The sequence below is a fragment of the Mustelus asterias genome, chromosome 26, assembly GCF_964213995.1.
Source record: "Mustelus asterias chromosome 26, sMusAst1.hap1.1, whole genome shotgun sequence".
Classification (NCBI taxonomy): Eukaryota; Metazoa; Chordata; class Chondrichthyes; order Carcharhiniformes; family Triakidae; genus Mustelus; species Mustelus asterias.
Window position 1 is genome coordinate 2,495,244 of NC_135826.1, and position 26,155 is coordinate 2,521,398.

At 43.2% G+C, this 26,155-nt stretch overlaps 1 protein-coding gene across 2 annotated transcripts in view; it reads left to right on the forward strand.

Annotated features, from left to right (window-relative positions):
- Positions 1–26,155, forward strand: part of cherp (calcium homeostasis endoplasmic reticulum protein) — a 91,886-nt gene that overhangs the window by 61,043 nt on the left and 4,688 nt on the right. For both annotated transcript variants that reach the window (XM_078198065.1, XM_078198066.1), the window contains exons 13-18: positions 7,152–7,238; positions 8,977–9,066; positions 11,711–11,863; positions 17,853–17,966; positions 23,848–23,942; positions 24,940–25,125. In XM_078198065.1, coding sequence (XP_078054191.1) covers positions 7,152–7,238; positions 8,977–9,066; positions 11,711–11,863; positions 17,853–17,966; positions 23,848–23,942; positions 24,940–25,125 — 725 coding nt within the window. The remainder of the gene's footprint in view (positions 1–7,151; positions 7,239–8,976; positions 9,067–11,710; positions 11,864–17,852; positions 17,967–23,847; positions 23,943–24,939; positions 25,126–26,155) is intronic.

Sequence of the window (26,155 nt, forward strand, 5' to 3'; positions counted from 1 at the left end):
CTTGTCCACTTTTCAATTCTGTTGTGGAACTGCTTGGTTTGCTTTTTGTTTATTAATCCCTATCGCTGCTCCTTGTGATTTTGTGTATTCTAGGTGTTTTTTTATTTTCTAAGTTTCCAACCTTCTTATTCCTTCTATCGAATTGCTCCACCTCACACAAGATCTATCTTAAAATTCATTCGCCAATTGCATGCCCATTCTACAAGTTTCTTAATGTCATCTTATAGTTGTATCCATCTCCTCAGTATTGACTGCTTCATAATTTTGTGTCATCTGCAAGTTTTGAAACGTCCATCCGATATCCCTGATGTAAATACAGTAAGAGTTTTAACAACACCAGGTTAAAGTCCAACAGGTTTATTTGGTAGCAAATGCCATTAGCTTTCCGAGCGCTGCTCCTTCGTCAGATGGAGTGGAAATCTGCTCTCAAACAGGGCACAGAGACACAAAATCAAGTTACAGAATACTGATTAGAATGCGAATCTCTACAGCCAACCACGTCTTAAAAGATACAGACAATGTGAGTGGAGGGAGCATTAAGCACAGGTTAAAGAGATGTGTATTGTCTCCAGACAGGACAGCCAGTGAGATTCTGCAAGTCCAGGAGGCAAGCTGTGGTGGTTACTGATAGTGTGACATAAACCCAAGATCCCGGTTTAGGCCGTCCTCATGTGTGCGGAACTTGGCTATCAGTTTCTGCTCAGCGACTCTGCGCTGTCGTCTCCGTGCCCTGTTTGAGAGCAGATTTCCACTCCATCTGACGAAGGAGCAGCGCTCGGAAAGCTAATGGCATTTGCTACCAAATAAACCTATTGGACTTTAACCTGGTGTTGTTAAAACTCTTACTGTGTTTACCCCAGTCCAACGCCGGCATCTCCACATCGTAAATGGTAAATGACAGCAGTCCCAAAAAACCATTGAGAGGCGCCACTTTTCATCTTTGCCAGTCAGGATAACGAACTATAACCCACACTCTGTTTTGTAACCACCTTTTTATCTGCTCTGCTACGCTACCAGTTTCCTAGCAACACATATTCTAATCTTAATCGTGAGTCATGTGGTACCTTATTGAAGGCCTTTTGAAAATCTTAATTATACTATCTCTACAGTGCAGAAGGAGGCCATTTGACCCATCGGGTCTACACTGACTCTCCAACAGAGCATCTTACAAAGGCACTATCCCCATAACCCCACATATTTACCCCACTAATTCCCCCTAACCAACACTTCTTGGGAAACTAAGGGCCAAGTTAACATGGCTAATCCACATAACCTGCACATCTTTGGAGTGTAGGAGAAAACCGGAGCACCCGGAGAAAATCCACGCAAACACAAGGAGAATGTGCAAACTCCACATAGCCACCCAAGGCTGGAATTGAACCCAGGTCCCTGGCACTGTGAGGCAGCAGTGCTAACCACTATGCCACCGAGCCACCCTAAACAGTGAAAGTTCTGCCTCTGGATGGTCACGAACCACCAGCCTTTTGGTTAACAGCCAAATGTGCTAACCAATTGTACGCTACTGGCATTACCCTTCTTTACCCTTTTTCTTATCTCTTCAAAGAAATCATCAAGTTTGATCAAGCATGATGTCCCCTTTTGAAACCAGTACTATTTTTTTCTATATTTTCAATTTCCAGATGTTTGTTTATTCCATTATCTTTCCTACCACTGATAAGCCAATAGGTCCAAGTTATCTGGACGCATTCCGTCTCCCTTCTAAAATTCAGGAATAACGTTAGCTTTCTGCCAGTCCTCTGGCACCATTCCTTTCCTACTGTTTTTGATAGTGGATGTATGTGCAATAGTGTCTTTATTATCTTTTTCCATGCTTTTAATAATGCAATCAGGTTTTATTCCCTCTACATTTAGTTAGTTTATCAACGATCTCCCCCCTTTCTATTATTTTCTGATGTCTTCTAATTTCATGATCATTAACCCCGTTAGGTTCTAACTGTGGTTTTACTTTGCTTTCACGATGACTTCCAGAAACATTCTATAGTAACCTCAGGAAAACCTAGGATTCCCAGTCTCTCTCAGTATCAGAAATTCCAGCACAGAAGAAGTACGCTGTGCCAGAGATAGGTCCACAGTGTACTTTTACCTGATTTTTCTGGCTTGATTTTTCTATGCTTTAATGTCTTCCCTCTTCCTTATCTAATTTGCTCTTAAATGCTGTGAATGACTCTGCTTCAACAACAACTTCTGATAGCTTGTTCCATAACACTCTTCCATTTACCAAAGTCTTTCATGACTTTATCTTGCTGTAGATAGATAGATAGATACCCTACAGTGCAGAAAGAGGCCCTTCGGCCCATCGAGTTTGCACTGACCACAATCCCACCCAGGCCCTATCCCCATATCCCACCCACTAATCCCTCTAACCTAGACATCTCAGGACTCGAAGGGGCAATTTTAGCATGGCCAATCAACCTAACCTGCACATCTTTGGACGGTCGGAGGAAACCCACGCAGACACGAGGAGAATGTGCAAACTCCACACAGACAGTGACCCAAGCCAGGAATCGAACCCAGGTCCCTGGAGCAGTGAAGCAGCAGTGCTAACCACTGTGCTACCGTGCCGCCATATTTACATGCTAGTAAATTTGCATTGAGCGTTGCTGAGAAAAGATTTTGACGAAGCTTTTTTTGTTGCACTCGGAGTAATTGCAAGAATATCAATGTCGGGGAAACAACAACTTTATACTGGATGAGAAGACTGGGGGTCAGTTTAGCTCAGATGGCTGGACAGCTGGTTAGCGACACCAACAGCGCGGGTCTTGTACCGGCTGAGGTTATTCATGAAGGCTCCACCTTCTTAACCTTGCCCCTCACCCGAGGTGTGGTGTTCCTTAGGTTAAATCACCACCAGTCAGTGCCTATGGTCATCTGGGACTATGGCGACTTTACCTTTTTTTAACTGGATGAGAAGAAGATGCTGATTGGTTGGCAAGTGGACTCTGATTGGTGGACGTGTTGCCATGGTGAATGCACCAGTTGATGGTGACTGACAGTAAACTGCCAAGCATTGTTTGAAATTTAAACCAGGCAGTTGACTCTGATCCAGACATTGCATGTGGAATGAACCAGCGAATGGCTATCACATAATTTGTTTGGCTGAAACAAGTGAAATATGTGTACATGTTCTTTCTGACTGCAAAGAACAGGGTCTTGTGTTAAAAATGTAGCTTCCAGTGCGCGCACACGTCACACCGATTGACGATCCTAAACTGGTTGTCAGTATAATTCTTAGCACAATGAGGATTGATTAGCAAATGTTGTCCAATTGCGGAATTGTATCTAATGCTGGACACAGTATTTTGCGTTCTGGAAGCATAGGCCTGTTGGGTGTGATCTGCAGCTAGCACACTGAACAGCAGAAGGGATATGCTATTTGATATGATCCACTAGTCTTTGGATTGTACGGTCTACATATCTAGCATTACACTGGCACTGAAATTCATATATCTCCTTACTATTAGTGTGATTTTGTTTGATCGGGAGGACGTCTTTGTGGCTTGACAGCAGCACCCTGTTAGTGGTGAAAACCACTTGTGTTGTGACTGCATTGTTGCAGCATGAGGCAACTAGCTTTACCTGTTGCTAAAGGTTTTGCGACACCTTGCCCTTCCAGGGACTGGGCAATTTTCAGGGCTGAAAGCGCCCATGCTGTATCCATGTGCTCCTTTGACATTGCTAACCTATTCACCAATATCCCACTTAAGCCATAGATATTTGGGCTGCAGCACTAATTTGTGACAATCGAGACTCGCCATAATTGCATCATAATTACATAATTGTATTCACTGAGCTTATGAACTGGGCAACTCACTTCAGCTTTAAGGACACCATGCCTGCCCAAATAGATGGTGTACACCCTCTAGGCTCAGCTCTTGCAAACCTCTTTGTTGGGTTCCATGAGAAACGTCTCTTCGATGGATTGACACCTAACCTCCTACCACTTGCATGTTTCGAATGTGTGGATGATAGGTTTGCTATATTTACATAGAAATAGGAGCAGGAGTAGGCTGTTTGGCCCATCGAGCTTGCTCCCCCATTTATTATGATCATGGCTGATCATCCCACTCAATAGCCTGTTCCCGCTTTCCCCCCAAATCCTTTGACCCCTTTAGCCCCAAGAGCTAAATCTAAGTCCTTCTTGAAAAGGTACTCAACTGCTTTCTGTGGTAGTGAATTCCACAGGCTTATCACACCACTCTTTGGGTGAAAAAGATCCTCCTCATCTCTGTCCTAAATGATTTTTCCCGTATCCTTAAACTATGACTCCTGGCTCTGGACTCCCCTGCCAGTGGGAACATCCTTCCTGCATCTATCCTGTCTAGTCTGTTAGAATTTTATAGGTTCCTGTGAAATACCCCCCCCCCCCCCACCCACCTTTTCATTCTTCCAAACTCCAGCGAATATAATCCTAACCAACTCAATCTATCCTCATAAATCAGCCCTGCCGTTCCAGAAATCAGCCTGGTAAACCTTTGCTCCCTCTACAGCAAGAACATCATTCCTCAGATAAGGAGACAAAAACTGCACGCACTACTTCAGATGTGGCCTCACCAACACCCTATACAATTGCAGTAAGACATCCCTATTCCTATACTCAAATCTTCTCAATTTGAAAGCCAACATACCATTTGCCTTCTTTTCTACCTGCATTACCTTCATTGACTAATATGCAAGGACACCCAGGTCTCGTTGCACATTCCCCTCTCTCTGGTTATAACTATTCAGATAATGACCTGCTTTCCTGTTTTTGCTACCAAGGTGGATAACCTCACATTTATCCACATGATACTGCATCTGCCATGCATTTGCCCACTCACTCAACTTGTCCAAATCACACTGAAGCATCTCTGCATCCTTCTTAGAGTTCACCCTCCCACCCAACTTTGTGTCGTCTGCAAATTTGGAAATAATAAACTAAATCAATATATATTGTGAATATCTGGGTTCTTAACACTGATCAGTGTGATACCCCACTAATTACTGCCGACCATTCAGAAATAGACTTGTTTATTTCTACTCTTTGTTTCCTGCCTGCCAACCAGTTTTCTATCCATCTCAATAAACCCCCAATCCCATGTGCTTTAATTTTACACACACATCTCTTATGTGGGGATTTGTTGAAAGCCTTCTGAAAGTCCAAATAAACCACACCCACTGGCTCCCCATCATCAACTCTTAATAGTTATATCCTCGAAGAATTTCAGTATTTGTCAAGAATGAATTCCCTTTCATAAATCCACACTGACTCTGTCCAATTCTGCCACTGTTTTCCAAGTGCTCTGCTATCTAATCTTCTATAATCCAACATCGCATGTAATCATTTCCTTGCATGTCTTAATGGACTCCATCTTGCACTGAAATTCACCTTCAAATGGAGCAATCAAATGAATTCCCTTTCCATGATGCTGCCAGGGGGCTCTCTCTCACATTCTACCGCAGGCATGCATTTACAGTTCATGCATAATGAAATTGATCTTATCAGCAACCTCTTAAATAGGGCCTGAACCATTTGCTCACCATGCAAGCCCGATGCAAAAATAATACACTGCGGTATAATGGTTACCCTGAGCAATTATTTTGTACTGTATGTTGCATAAACTCATGAATGGGCCTAAGGCCATCACTGGGGAGCCAGTGGGTGTGGTTTATTTGGACTTTCAGAAGTGCCCAATCTACCTCTGATTACCCTGGAAGGACAAGGCATCGAAAAAATCTGAACAGGTGAAGCTAGCTGTTTCACGTTGCTACAACACAGTAACAACATGAGTATTAACCACTAACAGGGTACTGCCGACAAGCCACAAACACTTCTTGTCTATCACACATGAATATCTATGAATTTCAGTGCCAGTGTGATGCTAGGTACGTAGGCTGTATGATCCAAAGACTGATGGATCGTATCAAATAGCATGTCCCTTCTGCTGCTCATTATGGGTAAAGTACAGACCGTACCCAACAGGCCCATGCTTGCAAAAGGCACAATACTGTGTCCAACATTAGATACCATTCCACAATTTGATAACATTTGCGAAATAATCTTCAGTGTGCTAGAAATTACGTTGCGCTCACAGTGTGGCACATTTGCATGTCCGGAAGTTACATACACAGGGCCCTGTTCTTTGCAGACAGGAAGAATATGTACACACTGTGCTTGCTTCAGCTAAACAAAATAAATAATAGCCATTCACTGGTTCATTCCACAGGGAAATGCCTTGACCAATCAGTCAAGCTGCCTGGTTTAAATTTTAAAAATGCTGGGCTGTTAACTGTCAGTCACCATCAACTGATGCATTCTTCCTGGCAACATCTCTACCAATCAGAGACCACTTGCCAAACAATCAGCATCCTTTTCTAATATGGTATAAATTTGTTGTTCCCCCTGACAGTGGTATTCTTGCGATTGTCCTGATGGGTGAAAAATTAAAAGCTTTGACAAAACATCTTTTTCAGCAATACTCAAGTTCTGCATGACCAAACACCGAAGTTTAAATTGTAGCTTCTCCATGGGTTCCAACATGTTTTCTATAATAGTGTGTATGCCTAGTTAGTGTTGGTACAGTTACAGTATCACTTCTTTTGCATTGTGTATCCCTCAATATTACTTAAAATCTCACTTTCCCTTCTTATGGCAGTCTGCTTTTAAATATTGGATATCAATAAAAGGAAATTGGATATATACTTGAAATGAAAATAATTACATGTCTATGGGAAAGTGGGATTAAGTGGATAACTCTTTCATAGAGCCTGCGCAGACACAATGCGCCAAATAGCTTCGTTCGGTGCTGTATGGTTGCATGATCCCCATATCAGCAATTCATCGATCCCTCTGTTCTTCCATTCGACTGAGAATTTTACTTTTACTGTCAATGCCATTATTTCCACTCTCTCCTCTTTTTTCCCCAAGTGCATAACTTCACATTTATCCACATTAGACTTGAGTTGTCACATGTCTGCCTACCCCTTGCTCTGTGAACAATCTTCTGCAGTCCTCCCTGAGGGTTGCCATGTTTGCCTTGTCCAAATTATTGAAGTACAAGGAAAATAAGCAAAATCTGTGCTTGTGGGTTATGGGTTACATATCTTGCCAATAGATTTATTTTATCTTATTAAATGCTGATTTCCTTGTGCAGTGAAGGCTGGGAACAGAATGGACTGTATGAATTTTTCCGAGCCAAAATGCGAGCCAGGAGGAAAAAGGGGCAAGAAAAGAGGAACAGGTGAGTGAATTTGGAAAAGAGAGAAGTGGGGCTGAAAATTGGATTAAAACCTATATAACTCGTAAAATCAAAATCTCTTTGATTTTATTTTTGTGGTCTCATTGTGCAAGCTACCTATGATGCCAGTTAATGAGTAAAAACATAGGAACAGAAATCTCATTCAACTCCTTGATCCATTCAGTCAAATCATTGCTGATCTACACCTCAAACCCATTTTACCATCTTTTGCTCAATATCCCTGTAACTCTTACCTAACAAAGTGAGGCAATCCCAGCACCCCCCCCCCCGGGCAGTCACTGTTTTTCAAGAGATAATTCCAGATTTATAAGTTGCTTTCTGATTTATCTTCTGAATTGTCCAGCTCTGAACTTAGTTCATGCCACCTTGTTCTTGAATCTCCACCAGAGGGGACAATTCTGCTGTATCTACCCTATCAAATTCCTTTTTTCCCCAATATTTCAATTAGACCACCTCTCATTCTTCTGAACTCAAGGGAGTACAAACCAAGTTAATACAAATTGCCCTTTATAATTTAACCCTCTAATCATTCTGATCAACCTACACTGCATGCTGTTTCTTGAAGGTTGGTGCCAAAACAAAATGCAATACTTCAGATGGAACCTGTTGTTTTCCAATCCCCCTTCAAAAATACAATTGGTCCAAACTGGGTGGCTTTGCACTTCCTCGCCTTAAATACTTTGCTGCCACGGTTTTGTCCACTCACCTTAACTTGACTATGCCCCTTTGTAACACCTGCAGCCATCTATACAATTTACTGTCCCTCCTGACATAGCTGCAAATATGGAAATGCAATCCTCTATTGCTTCATCCAAGTTATTTATTCTTTCTGTATAAGGTAGAAAGCTGAGTTCCTTTATCCCTACTTCCTGTTCACCTCCCTTCTGACCAGTGACCAACCAATGCCATAATTCCAAGTACTTACGTTTTTTCTAACAATCTTTTGTGTGCAAATGCTCAAGAAATTCAATTCGGTAAGTCAAAACATTACCCATCCTTCAAAAATCCACCTTTATTTTGATTTCCAGTGAACTGCCCACTTGTTCAGCACTCGGTGCCTGATTGATTCCAGCAATTTCCCCGCAGTTGATGTTACAGTCATCAATTTGAAGTTGCTTGAGTTTTCTCTCCGTTCCTCAAATAATGGAGTGGCGTTTTCCAAACTAAAGACACAATTCCTGGATTGAGTCATGAAAATGACTGATCGATCTGCAATTTATCATATAAAGGGGTTTTCCTTTTATTACCTAGTTATTTCAAGCAAAGAGATTCGCCTCTGAATAGTAGCTGATTTTTACTGAGGTAAACTGCAGGTGTAGGCTGTTTCTAGCTGCAAAGGAAATGTATTGTTGTCAGTACAGAGAACTATTTAACCTGGGAATCAGCAGGATTGTCATCCTGAGATCAATCTATCAGTGCAGGTTTTCAGTAACAGTTTACCTGGTTAATGACACCAGCATTAATTGTTGGGAGGATAGTTGGTGTTGAGGGAAAAGGACATTGTTCCCAGTTCCTTATAAAGCTTGTTCTTCTAAAATGTTTTTCCTGCCCTAAATTGTAAAATCCTTAAAATGTCCCTTTTGTTTTTTAAGTTCCAGTTGTGGGACCAGTGGGAAATGGTGTTAGAAAGATACTTGTTTTTATGTAACTTTGAAACATATACCTGCACTGTATTGATAATGTAATCTATAATCCTATTTGCCCAACAATCGCTATACAGGGGTCCGAACACAGCTACATCTGGAACTTCGAAACCAGGACCCCGTTCAGAACCCCATGAGGCCAGCAGTGGAGCCAAAGTGGAGAAACGGTTAGTACAGACGCGATACTCTGTCCGGTGGCCTTCTGTATATTTTACGATATATTGAACAGGAGATTTAGGTCAAAAGGCATTACCCTGAGAGGTTGAGAGGCTTTTGTATGCACAACCAGGCTAATAATTAAAGCAACAACAATGTTTAACATTTAAGAATAAATCGGGCAAATGATTGAAGAAAGTGGACTAAATCCATCTGGGGTGTGCATCCAACATCCTTGCTGTTTCAGTCTTTGTTATTTTTCCATCATTTTTCTCAGCATCTCTCCTGCCCTCCCCACAATATTTTGATTCCTTGGTTGAGAATGTTATTCCATGCGTGCCATGTGCACTCCAGCACCTCACCAATTGATCGTTCTTCGTGTCACAGCTACGTTATCAGCAGCCTTATTTGACAATGGGATGGTTCATATCAAAGCTTGCCCTGTCCTTGCCCAGTGGCCATGTTCACACCTCAGCTCTAGTTTTAGAGTGTCTTTAATGACTTGTCCAATTAGAATGCCAAGTTGACCAGAGGACACTTTGGTGAACAAATGTGCTTATTTTTGTGTCATTTTCCATTCAAAGTAAAATCTCAATAAAGTGTATGTAGATGCACTTGGGAAGCTTTGTGTATGGATTTGTGGCGAATGATTTTAAGAACAATACCGTTGAGGAATCTCTCGAGCAAGGAAGAAATCTGCCATAAACTTACCGAATATACTAAGTGTATGTGCTTTCAGAATTGTCACTGGCCCCAGATTAATTTGTCGTGAATTCTGTGTACCTCAGCAAAGTCCGTGTTGTCCCATTTGTGCAGCTTGATTGAGTCCTGTGCAGAACTAGAGATTTCTGTCTCTCAGTAGAAGGTGTTTTTATCAGCATTTGGGTGACACTCAAGCTCACCTTTATTGCCCATCTCTAATGCCCTGAGAAGGTGGTGGTTCCTTGGCGTGCTGAAGTACTTGTTCTGGAACTTCTACAATGGTACTAGTTTAGGGAACTCTTGGAGATTAGCCCAACGTCACAGAAACACAATGATGTGTTCCTGAGTAAGGGTGGTGTGCAACTTGGTGATACTGTTCCCAATACAAAAATGTAAATGCAATGTGTGACTCGATTTATAAAACAGAGAGAGAAACTTTAAAGGAGGTGCAGGAACAGAGGAATCTCAGTGTATTTTTAAATTCATATATGGGATGTGGGCACCGCTGATTAGGCCAGCATTTATTGCCCATCCTTAGTTGCCCTTGAGAGGATGGTAGTGAGCTGTCTTCTTGAACAGCTTCTATCCCTAAGGTGTAGGTACACCCAAAGTGCTGTTAGTGAGAGAGTTCCAGGATTTTGACCCAAAAACAGTTAAGAAAAGGCGATATATTTCCAGGTCAGGATGGTGAGTGACTTGGAAGGGAATCTCCAGGTGGTGGTGTCCCCAGATAGCTGCTGTTCTTGTCCTTCTAGATGGTTGCAGTTGTGGGTTTGGAAGGTGCTGCCTAAGGAATCTGGCATGCATCCTGTAGTTGGTACACACAGCTGCCACAATTTGTCAGTGATGGAGGGAGTGAATGTGGAAGGGATACCAATCAAACAGGCTGCTTTGTCCTGAATGGTGGTGTTGGAGCTGCATCATCCAGGCAAGTGGAGACTATTCCATCACGATCCTAGGTTGTGCCTTGTAGATAGTGGAGACGTTTTGGGGAGTCAAGAGGCGAGTTATTCACTGAAATGCTCTTGTAGCCACAGTGTTTATATGGCTAGTCCAATTCAGTTTCTGGTCAATGGTAACCCCAGGGTGTTGTTAGTGGGGGATTCAGTGATGGTAATTGCATTGAATGTCAAAGATCCTCTCTCTTGTTGGAGATGGTCATTGCCTGGCACTTGTGTCACATAAATGTTACTTGCCACTTGTCAATCCAAGCCTGGATATTGTTCAGGTCTTGCTGCATAAGTCATTGATGATGGCAGAGCAGTTAATAAAGCATATAATATCTTAGACTTTATTAATTGGGGCATTGAATAAAAGAGCAAGGAGAACACGTTGAACTTGGATACTAGTTAGGCCTCATGGAGTTCTGGGCACCGTACGTGGAGATGTGAAGGCTTTGGAGAGAGTACAGTGGGGATTCCAGAGATAAAGAGCTGTAACTATAAGGGTAGATCAGAGAGATTGGGACTGTTTACCATGGAGAAAAGAAGGCCGAGAGGAGAGTTGATAGGGGTATTCAAGATTTTGAGGGGTGTGGGCAGGGTAAATAGTGAGAAACTTCCCATTCAAGAGAGCATCAAGAACTAGAGGGCACAGATTCAAAATAATTTATGAAAGAAATAAAAGTGATGTGAGGAAAATATTTTTACCCAGAGAGTATTTGGAGTCTGGGATGAACTTCCTGAGAGGGTGGTGGAGGTAGGTGCGATCGAGGTATTCCGGAAGGAATTTAAATCTCTTTTTCAGAAAGCCGGTGCAGTCTCGATGGGTCAAATGGCGATTCTGAGACATGCAATGATTGAATTGTAATGCATCCACGTTTATAATAAAGCTGATAGCAGTTTGACTCCCACTCTTGCTGACTGAGGAACTGTTAATGAAAGTTTTATCGGAGAAAGTTGAAAATGAAGATGTGTTTTAATCCAGACAATGATTCGAGCCATTTTTTCACAGTGGGCGATCAAAATCCCGCAGTCGATCGCGGAGCAGACGTTCATCCTCTGGCTCAAGCTCAAGATCTTCACGCTCCTCACGCTCTTATTCCAGATCAAGGTCGCGGTCTCGATCCCATTCACATTCACGCTCATATTCTGGTTCACGTTCTAGGTAAGGGCAAAAAGATACACTGTAACCTCTCCAATCCAGAGTGCTTCAGATCAAGGCCTTTCTAGATTATGGAGTGAAATTAGAATGCCTAATCATAACTGTGTGAGCCAGATGTAGATTTGTAACCTGGGCCTGAGCTGATCAATTCCAGTAGATCCTGATGTATACAGAGAGAGATTTCCACAGACACAATTTTACCCCGATCATTGCTCTTAAGTTTAAGTTTTTTTTAAGTTGTCTATTTATTAGTGTCACAAGTATGCTTACATTAACACTGCAATGAAGTTAGTGAAAATCCCCTAGTCGCCACACTCCGGCACCTGCCCGGGTACATTAGGGAGAATTTAGCATGGCCAATGCACCTAATCAGCACGTCTTTCGGACTGCGGGAAGAAACTGGAGCACCTAAATTTGAACTTGAGCAAACACGTTAAACCTGCAGCTTTAACTCTGATATATGTAATGTGATGGACAAAACACAAGACCTCTCTTGAAATGAAGAATAAAGCTATGATGTAGAGATGCCGGTGTTAGACTGCGGTAGGTACAGTAAGAAGTCTCACAACACCAGGTTGAAGTCCAACAGGTTTATTTGGTAGCACGAGCTTTCGGAGCGCTGCCCCTTCATCAGGTGAGTGGAGGATTGGGTTCACAAACAGGGCATATTATAGACGCAGACTCAATTTACAAGATAATGATTGCAATGCTAGTCTTAACAGGTAATCAAGTCTTAAAGGTACAGACAATGTGAGTGGAGAGAGGGTTAAGCACAGGTTAGAGGTGTAAATTGTCTCAAGCCAGGGACAATTAGTGAGATTTTGCAAGCCCAGGTGAGTCGTGGGGGTTACAGATAGTGAGACATGAACCCAAGATCCCGGTTGAGGCCGTCCTCATCTGTGCGGAACTTGGCTATCAGTTTCTGCTCGGTGATTCTGCGTTGTCATGTGTCTTGAAGGCCACCTTGGAGAATGCTTACCCGAAGATCAGAGGCTGAATGCCCTTGACTGCTGAAGTCCCGAGGCAGGGTACATTGGGGAGACCATGCAGACGCTACGACAAAGAACAAAGAACAATACAGCACAGGAACAGGCCCTTCGGCCCTCCAAGCCCGCGCCGCTCCCCGGTCCAGGATTGAATCCAGGATCCCCGCCCAATTTTCCAGCCTATCTACATACTAATATCCTATCCCCGAGCTGTCCCTCACAGCTATGATGCTTTGTTCATCACAACCTATTAACTCACCCCTACCCCCCCATTCCAGACCATGTGATCTCCAGGGAGAGGCGAAAACCCAGAGTGAAAACCCCAGGGCCAATATGGGGGAAAAAAAATCTGGGAAATTCCTCTCCGACCCCCTGAGGCGATCGAAACGAGTCCAGGAGATCACACTGGCCCTGATCGGAAAATGCTTCCCAACCCTATTCATTTCCACTTCCACGAACACCATATGAATTCCCTGCCCCCGAGACAGGTTCTCAACTATCCGCAGTCTCGCTCTGTACTGGCACCAGCAAGATGATCATAGAATGAAGCCTTGAAACGAGAAACAAAGAACAATTAGCCCGCGCCGCTCCCTGGTCCAAACTAGACCACTCTTTTGTATCCCTCCATTCCCACTCCGTTCATATAGCTGTCTAGATAAGTCTTAAACGTTCCCAGTGTGTCCGCCTCCACCACCTTGCCCGGCAACCCATTCCAGGCCCCCACGACCCTCTGTGTAAAATATGTCCTGATATCTGTGTTAAACCTCCCCCCCTTCACCTTGAACCTATGATCCCTCGTGAACGACAACGGATGAATGGACACCACTCGATAATCACCAGGCAGGAGTGTTCCCTTCCTGTCGGGGAACACTTCAGCAGTAAAGGGCATTCAGCCTCTGATCTTCGGGTAAGCGTTCTCCAAGGCGGCCTTCACAACACACGACAATCTGCAATCGCTGAGCAGAAACTGATAGCCAGGTTCCACGCACATGAGGATGGCCTCAACCGGGATCTTGGGGTCATGTCACACTATCTGTAACCCCCATGACTTGCCTGGGCTTGCAAAATCTCACTAACTGTCCTGGCTGGAGACAATACACATCTCTTTAACCTGTGCTTAACCCTCTCTCCACTCACATTGTCTGTACCTTTAAGACTTGATTACCTGTAAAGACTCGCATTCCAACCATTATCTTGTAAATTGAGCCTGTGTCTATATATGCCCTGTTTGTGAACCCAATCCTCCACTCACTCACCTGATGGAAGGGGCAACGCTCCGAAAGCTCATGCTACCAAATGAACCTGTAAGAATAAAGCTAGAAGCTGTTCTCAACCAGTCTGATCCCACAATATTAACAGCTTCACTTCAAGTTTCCATTGAATTGTATTGACCATGTTCATTCGTGCCGATTCAATTATAATTGATACTCATTTCTCTGCAGTGTGCACTGAATGCAGAAACACAAGCAGACCTGTTTCACTCTGTTCCTGCAACTTCCCAGTTAAAATAGAAAATGGTGCAGGAAAACTAAACCAGCGACAGGCATTTCATATACAAAAAACTTCATTAAAATAATGTACTATCAGCACCACAAGTGGTCGGTCTGTGAATTGCAGGACTGGCTGGAAAAAAAATTCCAGACTTGGTTTCTGGATTTCAGAGTTCTGGACTAGAGGTTACAAAGAACAATACAGCACAGGAACAGGCCCTTCGGCCCTCCAAGCCCGCGCCGCTCCCCGGTCCAGGATTGAATCCTGAATCCAGGATCCCCGCCCAATTTTCCAGCCTATCTACATCCTAATATCCTATCCACCGAGCTGTCCCTCACAGCTACGATGCTTTGTTCATCACAACCTATTAACTCACCCCCACCCCCCCATTCCAGACCATGTGATCTCCAGGGAGAGGCGAAAACCCAGAGTGAAAACCCCAGGGCCAATATGGGGAAAAAAAAATCTGGGAAATTCCTCTCCGACCCCCTGAGGCGATCGAAACGAGTCCAGGAGATCACACTGGCCCTGATCGGAAAATGGTTATGGTATAATTTCTACTTGCTCCTTGCTCTAATACCTTTGAGTGGTTAATGCCCTGTTACTAATGCGTAATGAAAAACTCCACACAACAGCCAAGAATTTGCATCGTGGTATATTCTCTGGATTTTCCACAGCCAACACGTTACTTTACAAAGGTGGCACCGTTGTTATCCAGGCTTCAACTGGTGGGGAGTGGGTTTGTGGAGAAATGCATGTACCAGAACCTAGAAAGTAAATAAGGCCTAGTAGGATTCTCATGGTAAGTTTGTAAGATTTAGTTTTGTCTCTGACCTGTTTTTTTTAATATGTTTTTGTCATTTGTCATATTCTAAATGATAGGGGCCCCTCTCTGTGTGGAACTGTATCTTGGAAATGTTTTCTTGCTGCAGTGTGATTGAGTGGTAATAATTTGGCAAAATGCAATTGAAGAGAAGGTTTTGTGTAATGATGAACATCAGTAGGAGAAAAGGACATTCTCCCGCAGGACAGACCCAGGGAGTGATGTATTGACACACTATCATTCCAGGGAGAGGGTGTAACTCTTGTGTCATTTCACATCTCGTATGTGTGTTTTTTTTAAAAAAACTTTTTTTCCTTTAACTGATTTTTTTTTTGCCACTTTTCACTTCCAACTTGTAAACTCTGACAATTGCAACATGAAGATATCAGACAGACTGACTAACAAGTGCTCTAGTTATGATATGACCAGGCTGCCCAAATCACAAAGGGAAACTTGAACAAGCTATCACAATGATTTGCAATTTGTATTTTCTGCAAAGGTATCTGAAGTCAAAAGAAAGAATTTCAAATCTCTTGCGAAGATTTAAAGAAATGAAATTTAAACATTTATTTTTTAAAAAGAAAAATATCACACTTAAAGACATAAGATTCCACTTACACAGTTAACAGTTTTTCTACAAACATTTTCCCAAACAACTTCTGACTAATTAACTCAGAGCTAAGCATCCTCATAAACTTTAATCTCTCAAATTCTAATAATACCACAAATTTGTTGTTCCTGTACATGAAGTGGGGCGGCACGGTAGCACAGTGGTTAGCACTGCTGCTTCACAGCTCCAGGGACCTGGGTTCGATTCCCGGCTTGGGTCACTGTGTGGAGTTTGCACATTCTCCTCGTGTCTGCGTGGGTTTCCTCCAGGTGCTCTGGTTTCCTCCCACAGTCCAAAGATGTGCGGGTTAGGTTGATTGGCCATGATAAAATTGCCCCTAGTGTCCTGAGATGCGTAGGTTAGAGGGATTAGCAGGTAAATATGTAGGGATATGGGGGTAGGGCCTGGGTGGGATTGTGGTCGGTGCAGACTCGATGGGCCGAATGGCCTCTTTCTGCACTGTAGGGTTTCTATGATTCCTACACAGGCTTTTGTTCTCCCTCTCATTCAATATTGGGACCAAAGCTTGTCTCCAAGATCTTTTCCCTCAGGGCAGTGGGCCGGTGCTTATTCACAGGGCTGATTCCAGTACGCACTGCTTTAGGATCTCTTAATCACACCCACAGACACAGTCTTCAACCTCTCTTTAAAATGTTTTTTTTCTCTTTCATCTTTAACTCTTACTGTTTTACCTTCCTTTAGAAGTTCCTTTTCTCAGAATTTGCAGATCTTTCGTGGTATTTTTTATGACCACCTCTTTTGGGTAAATATAACCTAATACTTTATTTCATTTATGATTTCCTCCAATTATATATATTCCGATTGAAATACAATGGTTAACTGCAAGTCACTTCCCTTATCTTCCTAATGCAAACTTCCATTCGTGCTGCTTACTGTTCCCACCCATGGCCTACTCCATATCCACTTCAGAACACTTGCTTTCACACCCACCTCCTTTTTGATGTTTTTAACCCTGCAGCCAAGTGCCTTCAGTTTAATTAAATTAGTCATACCCATATACAAGCACACAGGTCTGGAATATACTTTTGTAATACTCCCTTCAATGTTCTGACCAATCCGTGCTCTCCCCGACTTACAACTCTATACATCATCTTTTAATGGTAACCACTAATCTAAGGTTCTCCAGATTTATACAGAATTGAGGGCAATCGCATTATTAGTCAAACCCACCTCAAGGATTTAAGTGCCAAATAAAATGGCACTTGATTGTGAAATGCAAAGTGGAACTCTTTGTACTACTCTATTCGTATTGTATCTAGGATCTAACTACTGCTCAACTCCCATCTGCCTGTGATCTGTGTTCAGAAGCTGTGGTTTCTCCTTGGCACTCCCATCAGTCATGGATTCCAGCCCACCTGAAGCACAGCATTCCTCGTTGGCCAACTGAGGCGGTTTGTGCCTCCGTATTTTCTCCTTTCTGATTGACTGTTTTCCTTTTTTATTACTCACCGATTATCTTGCACTATATCTTTCTCCCAGAGTTCTCCCCAATCACATTGTATAGCTGCCGTCATCAGCTTGCATCCCCTTGAGGTGACTGTTCATAACACAAAGAGGGACATAGTGGGTGGGATTCTCCCAAAAAAGTTCTAAGTGTCGAATTTGCGTAAAAACGGAAGTAAATTCCGCTGGTTTTTTCAGCAGGATTCAGCAAAGTGAATCTCCCACACTCGGCATCGCAGAGATCCCTGTCGTGAATCTCATGATAAATCAGGGGGCGCAGCTTATTCCCGCTGGAAAGGCTGGCAGCATAGTGCCAAATGGGCCACTGCGCAGTGCCAATCTCTCAGCGTCGAGGTCAGCGCATGCACAGTAACCCCACAGTACCAGCCTCTCGATCGCTGGCCAGCACTGCAACCCACTATTGCTGCACTGCTAGCAGCGGGCTGGGAGAATCGCCCCCAGTGTTTTGTACCCCAGCCAATAGATTTGACCGTCAGGATATGTTAAAGGACTCTTAACAAGGACGTTGCTGCACACCACAACAAACTTTTGAAGTTTAACTTTAATTTAAAATTTAAAACATAATTTTTGTATAAAAACTTCTTTGTCGTCTTTCAGTCGCAGCAGGTCAAGATCATCTCGGAGCAGGTCTCGCTCACACTCTCGCTCACGGTCACGATCCTTTTCACCAGGAAAGAGGCGGGTATCGCGATCACGGAGCCAGACTCCACCGTAAGTGCATGTAACTGATGTGTTTTATCTATTACAGGATTTTGCAACATGATAGAGGGTAAATAATGGAGAACAGTCCATGGGTGATTGGTCGCAAATGAGCGATAAAGACTTTGTTCACAAACGAGTTTGTCCGTGTCCCCTCTCTCTACGTGTGTAACAAAAGCCACAGCTACAAAGTACAAAGATAAACTTGTTCACCATCTTCATTCCCTGAGCCATGGCTTCAGTTTCTCAAGGGAGTAAAGCTGTTGTAGTTTAAGATATTGGAGGGTGGTCTATTTGGGAAGTTGTTAATGAAGTGGAAATCCTATCCATGTGCCTGGGTGGACTCCAGCTCCGTGGTTCTATTGTGTCCAGGTAGTTGATTCTGTTTTAGTACATCTACCTCTTAAATTGTTTTTTTTTATATATTCCTCCTGTCCCATAGCTAAATACCAATTTGGGAAGTTGTTGATGAAGTAGGAGTGGGAAGTTGGGTGGTGACTGCACCCCAGCAGACAGGATACTGCATTCTCAAAGAACAAGAATTAGGGGGCATAAGATGGGAACAGAAACTGTCAGGGAAAGGCACTGATGAAAAGTGGAACTTTTTCAAGGAACAAATACTGGGTGTCCTTGATAGGTATGTCCCTGTCAGGCAGGGAGGAAATGGCCGAGTGAGGGAACCGTGGTTCACAAAAGAGGTGGAATGTCTTGTGAAAAGGAAGAGGGAAGCTTATGTAGGGATGAGGAAACAAGGTTCAGATGGCTCGATTGAGGGTTACAAGTTAGCAAGGAATGAGCTGAAAAAGGGGCTGAGGAGAGCTAGGAGGGGACATGAGAAGTCCTTGGCGGGTCGGATCAAGGAAAACCCCAAGGCTTTTTACTCTTATGTGAGGAATAAAAGAATGACCAGGGTGAGGTTAGGGCCGGTCAAGGACAGTGGTGGGAACTTGTGTATGGAATCAGTAGAGATAGGCGAGGTGATGAATGAATACTTTTCTTCAGTGTTCACCAAGGAGAGGGGCCATGTTTTTCAGGAAGAGAAGGTGTTACAGGCTAATAGGCTGGAGGAAATAGATGTTCGGAGGGAGGATGTATTGGCAGTTTTGAATAAACTGAAGGTCGATAAGTCCCCTGGGCCTGATGAAATGTATCCTAGGATTCTTTGGGAGGCGAGGGATGAGATTGCAGAGCCTTTGGCTTTGATCTTTGGGTCCTCGCTGTCCACGGGGATGGTGCCAGAGGACTGGAGAGTGGCAAATGTTGTTCCTCTGTTTAAGAAAGGGAATAGAAATGACCCTGGTAATTATAGACCGGTTAGTCTGACTTCGGTGGTTGGTAAATTGATGGAAAAGGTCCTTAGGGATGGGATTTACGACCATTTAGAAAGATGCGGATTAATCCGGGATAGTCAGCACGGATTCGTGAAGGGCAAATCGTGCCTCACAAATTTGATAGAATTTTTTGAGGAGGTAACTAGGTGTGTTGATGAAGGTAGGGCGGTTGATGTCATATACATGGATTTTAGTAAGGCGTTTGATAAAGTCCCCCATGGTCGGCTTATGATGAAAGTAAGGAGGTGTGGGATAGAGGGAAAGTTGGCCGATTGGATAGGTAACTGGCTATCTGATCGAAGACAGAGGGTGGTGGTGGATGGAAAATTTTCGGACTGGAGGCAGGTTGCTAGCGGAGTGCCACAGGGATCGGTGCTTGGTCCTCTGCTCTTTGTGATTTTTATTAATGACTTAGAGGAGGGGGCTGAAGGGTGGATCAGTAAATTTGCTGATGACACCAAGATTGGTGGAGTAGTGGATGAGGTGGAGGGGTGTTGTAGGCTGCAAAGAGACATAGATAGGATGCAAAGCTGGGCTGAAAAATGGCAAATGGAGTTTAACCCTGATAAATGTGAGGTGATTCATTTTGGTCGGACAAATTTAAATGTGGATTACAGGGTCAAAGGTAGGGTTCTGAAGACTGTGGAGGAACAGAGAGATCTTGGGGTCCATATCCACAGATCTCTAAAGGTTGCCACTCAAGTGGATAGAGCTGTGAAGAAGGCATATAGTGTGTTAGCTTTTATTAACAGGGGGTTGGAGTTTAAGAGCCGTGGGGTTATGCTGCAACTGTACAGGACCTTGGTGAGACCGCATTTGGAATATTGCGTGCAGTTCTGGTCACCTCACTATAAGAAGGATGTGGAAGCGCTGGAGAGAGTGCAGAGGAGATTTACCAGGATGCTGCCTGGTTTGGAGTGTCGGTCTTATGAGGAAAGGTTGAGGGAGCTGGGGCTGTTCTCTCTGGAGCGGAGGAGATTGAGGGGAGACTTAATAGAGGTTTATAAAATGATGAAGGGGATAGATCGAGTGAACGTTCAAAGACTATTTCCTCGGGTGGATGGAGCTATTACAAGGGGGCATAACTATAGGGTTCATGGTGGGAGATATAGGAAGGATATCAGAGGTAGGTTCTTCACGCAGAGAGTGGTTGGGGTGTGGAATGGACTGCCTGCAGTGATAGTGGAGTCAGACACTTTAGGAACATTTAAGCGGTTATTGGATAGGCACATGGAGCACACCAGGATGGTAGGGAGTGGGATAGCTTGATCTTGGTTTCAGATGAAGGTCGGCACAACATCGTGGGCCGAAGGGCCTGTTCTGTGCTGTACTGTTCTATGTTCTATGTTCTAACAAAAAAACTTGCATTTAAAAGACACCCTTCATGGTCTCCAGACTAAGCAGTTCCCAGAATGAAGTACTGTTAAATGTGGTCACTGGTGTAATGTAGGAAACTGGCCTGTACCAGCAGACTGTTTGTTCCACCTGCTTACCAAGCAGAAAAGGCTTGCAAAGATTCTGCATCAGACTGGGGTAGGGGTGTGTCTGAAATTTATTCTGCTGATAATTGTCGTGAAAGAGTCAGGGTTTTCTTGTTTTGATGCTGGCTTTTTTCTTTCCTGGGATTACAATTTTATTTTGCTTTCTTCAAAGGAATGCTTCAAATGAAACATTATCATGATCCTGTTCCCCCACAGATGAATCTTCAGAAAGGTTCAGAATTTCAGCTACAAGAAAGCTGAATATTTCCAGTATTGAGCTAAAGTTCTCCCCAGGATTGTCCTCGTGCCTCGTAGTAGATTCTCTTCGTTTTGTCAGTGTAAAGGCACCTTATGTCAAGATTGTGTCAAAACTTGTAACCTAAGCCAACTGGATAATGGACCCCGAGGCATGGACAAGCCCACTTGGAGCATTTTGTGAAAGGATCCATTGGGATCAGGATTGTCGTCAGCAGCCCTCGCCTGGCCTCTTTCAAACAATTGTCCAACTTTCCTAAAAAAAAAACAAATGACCAGCTGGTTTTAGAGGAGGAACAGGGTGATCCTTCCTGGAATGATGTTCCGGACAGGATACAGAGAGAATGATGCAGAGAAGCTTTTGGCCTGGAATGCGCTGCCAAGTAGGGTGGTGGAGGCAGACAAGCTGGCATTGTTAAGACTTGCCTGGATAGTCACATGAGCAGTCTGGGAATGGAGGGATACAAACGAATGGTCTAGTTGGACCAAGGAGCGGTGCGGGCTTGGAGGGCCGAAGGGCCTGTTTCCTGTGCTGTACTGTTCTTTGTTCTTTTATGATTTATCCCGAGAATCCCTAAAATTCCTACAGTGCAGGAGGCTATTCAGCCCATCAAGTCTGCGCCAACTCTCTGACAGAGCATCCTACCCAGGACCTCCCCTCCACCCTATCACAGAGTCATAGAGGTTTACAGCATGGAAACGGGCCCTTTGGCCCAACTTGTCCATGCCACCCTTTTTTTTAAAACCCCTAAGCTAATCCCAATTGCCTGCATTTGGCCCATATCCCTCGATCCCCATCGTACCCATGTAACTATCTAAATGCTTTTTAAAAGACAAAATTGTACCTGCCTCTACTACTACCTCTGGCAGCTTGTTCCAGACACTCACCACCCTCTGTGTGAAAAAATTGCCCCTCTGGACACTTTTGTATCTCTCCCCTCTCGCCTTAAACCTATGCCCTCTAGTTTTAGACTCCCCTACCTTTGGGAAAAGATATTGACTATCTAGCTGATCTGTGCCCCTCATTATTTTATAGACCTCTATATCCCCATAACCCTGCGCATTTAGCATGGCCAATCCACCTAACCTACACATTTTCAGACTGTGGGAGGAAACCGGAGCACCTGGAGGAAACCCACACAGACACAGGGAGAATGTACAAACTCCACAGTCACTCAAGACTGGAATCGAACCTGGGCCCCTGATGCTGTGAGGTAGCAGTGCTAACCACTTTGCCACTTTTCTGCCAATCTTTTATTGAAATATTAGTGTGGTGATCAGGTTCTTCTGGAAGGAACTTTGGGCTTACTGAAATAAAAACAAAATGCAGCAAAGACTCAGCAGGTCTGGCATCCTCTATGGAGAGAGAAACAGAGTTAACGTTTCAAGTCCATATAACTCTTAGTTCGTGAAACAAGCTTTCAATGAGCCCTGAAGAAGTCATATGGACTCAAACCATTAACTCTGTTTCTCTCTTCACAGATGCTGCCAGACCTACAGAGTCTTTCCAGCATTTTCTGTTTTTATTTCAGATTTCTAGCATCTACAATATTTTGCTTTTGTTCAGGATTACTGAGATGCATTGTGAAAAAATGGCTTTGTACCCAGAGAGAGAGGAGATCATTTTGTTGGCCGTCAGTCTGCCTCCAGGACTCGATGGATTGAGAGGAAAAGAAGGGAGGGAAAGAGAGACATTGAGAGAAAACGAGTGCATAAGTCAAAAGGAAGACTCAAAATGTAAAGAGATTAAGAAACATACAGAATCCGAGTTGCAGGAGAAAGAAGGAAGGTTGTCAACAAAAATGATAAAAATGCGTGACCCATACAGAGCGAGACAAAAAGGGTGAAAGGCAAACTGAGAAACAGTTAAAGGAAGAAGCGTATTTTCCTTTTGTCTCAGCAGTACTTGGGAGATAAAGCAGTATTTGTAAAATATATTAATGTTGTCCAAAGTGAGAGACTAAAACTGCCTGAAATATAATGTTTGGTTTACTGCAGTCACTTCCCGAGGTGCCTGTTATGGAGTGAGTGATAACATTCAGCTTTAGCTTTCAGAAAGCTGCTCCTACAATAGCCTTTGGTACAGAAAGAACAATAAGTGAGTTAAGATTCACTGCCTATCATGTGTTAAAGGAGATTGTACCAACAGGTTTTTGCAAACCAAATATTACACCTCTGGTCATCTCCATGAGCCTGGGTGGACGACTCCTCTGTGGTTCTATTGTGTCCAGGTAGTTGATTCTGTTTTGGTATATCTATCTCTTAAATTGTTTTTTTATATATTCCTCCTGTGCCATAGCTATATACCCAATTATCAGCAACCATACTCACGTTCTCAAAGGAACCCCCTCTCTAGTTGTTCCCATACATCCAATATGGTATTTCCAAACATTTCCCTTTATTCAGTTCACTCCTGGCAGGTCTGACCTAGTGCAAGACGCTTGCTTTTCAGTGTGAGACTTGTGTGTTATGCTGCTCATCATTAACAACCTTTAATCAGTACCTTGGCTTTTACCCACTTTTCTCGAGTGGTCCCTGCTCTTTGTTGGAGAGGTCGTTCTCTCTGAACAAAGCTTGGCACAGTTGAGTTATACATTGATGTTTTCCTCTGAAACTCGGCAACTCTCTAATGACATCTACCTTTTTGCCAGGATTGAGAAATATAGGATTGTCGGATCCCAGATCTAAAATTATTCCAGCAGCCAGCTGTTTACTCTGCGATTCCACAAGAATGAAAGGGCCTTGCAAGTTATTCCAGCTGCTGCACAAGGATTGCCTGTGGGAAACTTTTCATTAGGATTAATTTATTGTCTTGTTTTCTTGTAGTTCCACAACAGGCCTTGGAGGTGGTCCTGTCACCCTCACTCCTGATCAGAGACTGGGGGAAGAAAACAAAGGGCATCAGCTGCTAATGAAGATGGGTATGGTTGAGTCATTCTGCTCATGGTCATGATTTTCACAGCAATTCCATGCAAGTTACTCAATGTCTCATATTATTACCTCTAATCGGGGAGAGGGGGGGGGAAAACCAAAATTATTAATTTGTCAGAATGGTGTCACCAAAGCAAAATACAGGTCTAGTATTCTAGTTTATTGAGAGACGATCACAGATGGGGGTGGTTTTCAAGTAGCTGTTACTCACAAAACCTGCAACAATGGTCACATCCCAGGGTATTCAAATCTTTATCTAATGTAGGTACGGTTGAAAGAGCCACTTATAGCAGTGTGAACACCAACCAGGTGTTGTAAAATTAAATAAATATTTTGGATGAACAGAGACCTAGAGCCATTCCTTCAAGCTAACTTAGAGATTTTAGTAGAAAAATGCAGATTGTCAAACCTGGCTGAGTAAATAATGATGTGGAGATGCCGGCGTTGGACTGGGGTGTACACAGTAAGAAGTCTCACAACACCAGGTTAAAGTCCAACAGGTTTATTTGGTAGCAAATACCATAAGCTTTCGGAGCGCTGCTCCTTCGTCAGATGGAGTGGAAATGTGCTCTCAAACAGTGCAAACAGAGACACAGAAATCAAGTTACAGAATACTGATTAGAATGCGAATCCCTACAGCCACCATTGTCTGTACCTTTAAGACCTGGCTGGCTGTAGGGATTCGCATTCTAATCAGTATTCTGTAACTTGATTTTGTGTCTCTGTGCACTGTTTGAGAGCACATTTCCACTCCATCTGACGAAGGAGCAGCGCTCCGAAAGCTTATGGTATTTGCTACCAAATAAACCTGTTGGACTTTAACCTGGTGTTGTGAGACTTCTTACTGAGTAAATAATGTCAGCAGCAATGTGACCTACATTCACCAGAGCTTCAGAGGCTGGGAACCGGGGTTCATGAGCCACTGTGGGGGCACCTAAGGTTTGTGTAGTCAATAGAAAATCATTTGGTTGTGTTGGTCTGTTCTAGGCTGGAGCGGATCAGGAGGACTTGGGGCAAAAGAGCAGGGTATTCAGGATCCAATCAAAGGAGGAGAGATCCGTGATAAGTGGGACCAGTATAAAGGAGTAGGGGTCCCACTCGACGATCCCTATGAGAATTATCGAAGAAATAAGAGTTACTCCTTCATAGCTCGCATGAAAGCAAGAGATGAAAGTAAGTTGCATGAATTAATCCAGTCCGTTTATGTGATTCTGAGATGACACTTGCGCTGCTTTGAAATTTGAGTTGCATTATTTTTTGCGCGCAGGATATGATCTTTAACAGGTTGCAGATGTGCTGAAATAAGTGAATCTTGGGGTTCCCTTTAGGCATAAGGAGCATTTTTTTTTTAGATTAAAGCACATTTCTCATCGTGTCAGTTTTAATATAACCATTTTGCAGATCTCTACCCATTTGTCTTGCATGGTATAATCATCAAACTTATCACAAATACTATGGTTCAAACCTTCCTTTTCCCTACATACTTTCCATATGTCAAAAAGTCATTATCTGAGTTTAATAGCTCCCGTGCAACTCTTTCACTCTTTTCCAGTGTGTGGATTTATATTTTGCAAGTTCAGTCTGAATTTGGAATTTCCACTTTTATGTACTTCAGTAACTCGGATACCAGTGTGTGTAGCCCATCCTGGTGCTCTCATTAAACTTATTGCCTCAACAGAGCATGTGTCAGAACCTTGAGTAAAAGTTTTAATTAAATAATAATAGTGTATGTTTTCACTCTTTTGTGCCGTGTTAACCATACTGGTGTTAACCATGTGATTGACCATATCAGTTCCCTGGTTTATGTCATGTCTGCACATTCAGTTTCAAAATTATACAGCTCTAGATGCCGAACATTAGACATTCCTGCCCTTCCAAGCTTTCTATCCAAACATCGAAGGTGTTTGATTTGAGTCTCTCCTTTATCAGTCCTGATGTTTCAGGTAGTGACTGGCTCATGTTGTTCTTGTTGATGGTCAAGAAAATTCATTTCCAAGAGAAGCTCATCCATTAACTGTCCTTTGCTTTTAAATCTCAAAGGTTTCAAGCTTTTTCTTCAAATAATATTGGTATAAACCAAAAGCTAGCCTCCCTTATCAAAATTAAATTTCAGCTGACTGGCAAGGAAGCTGCTTCTTCCACTGTTCCAACATTACTTCACGCAGGAACCACCAAGACGGAGCTTTTTAATCTAAGAAATTTA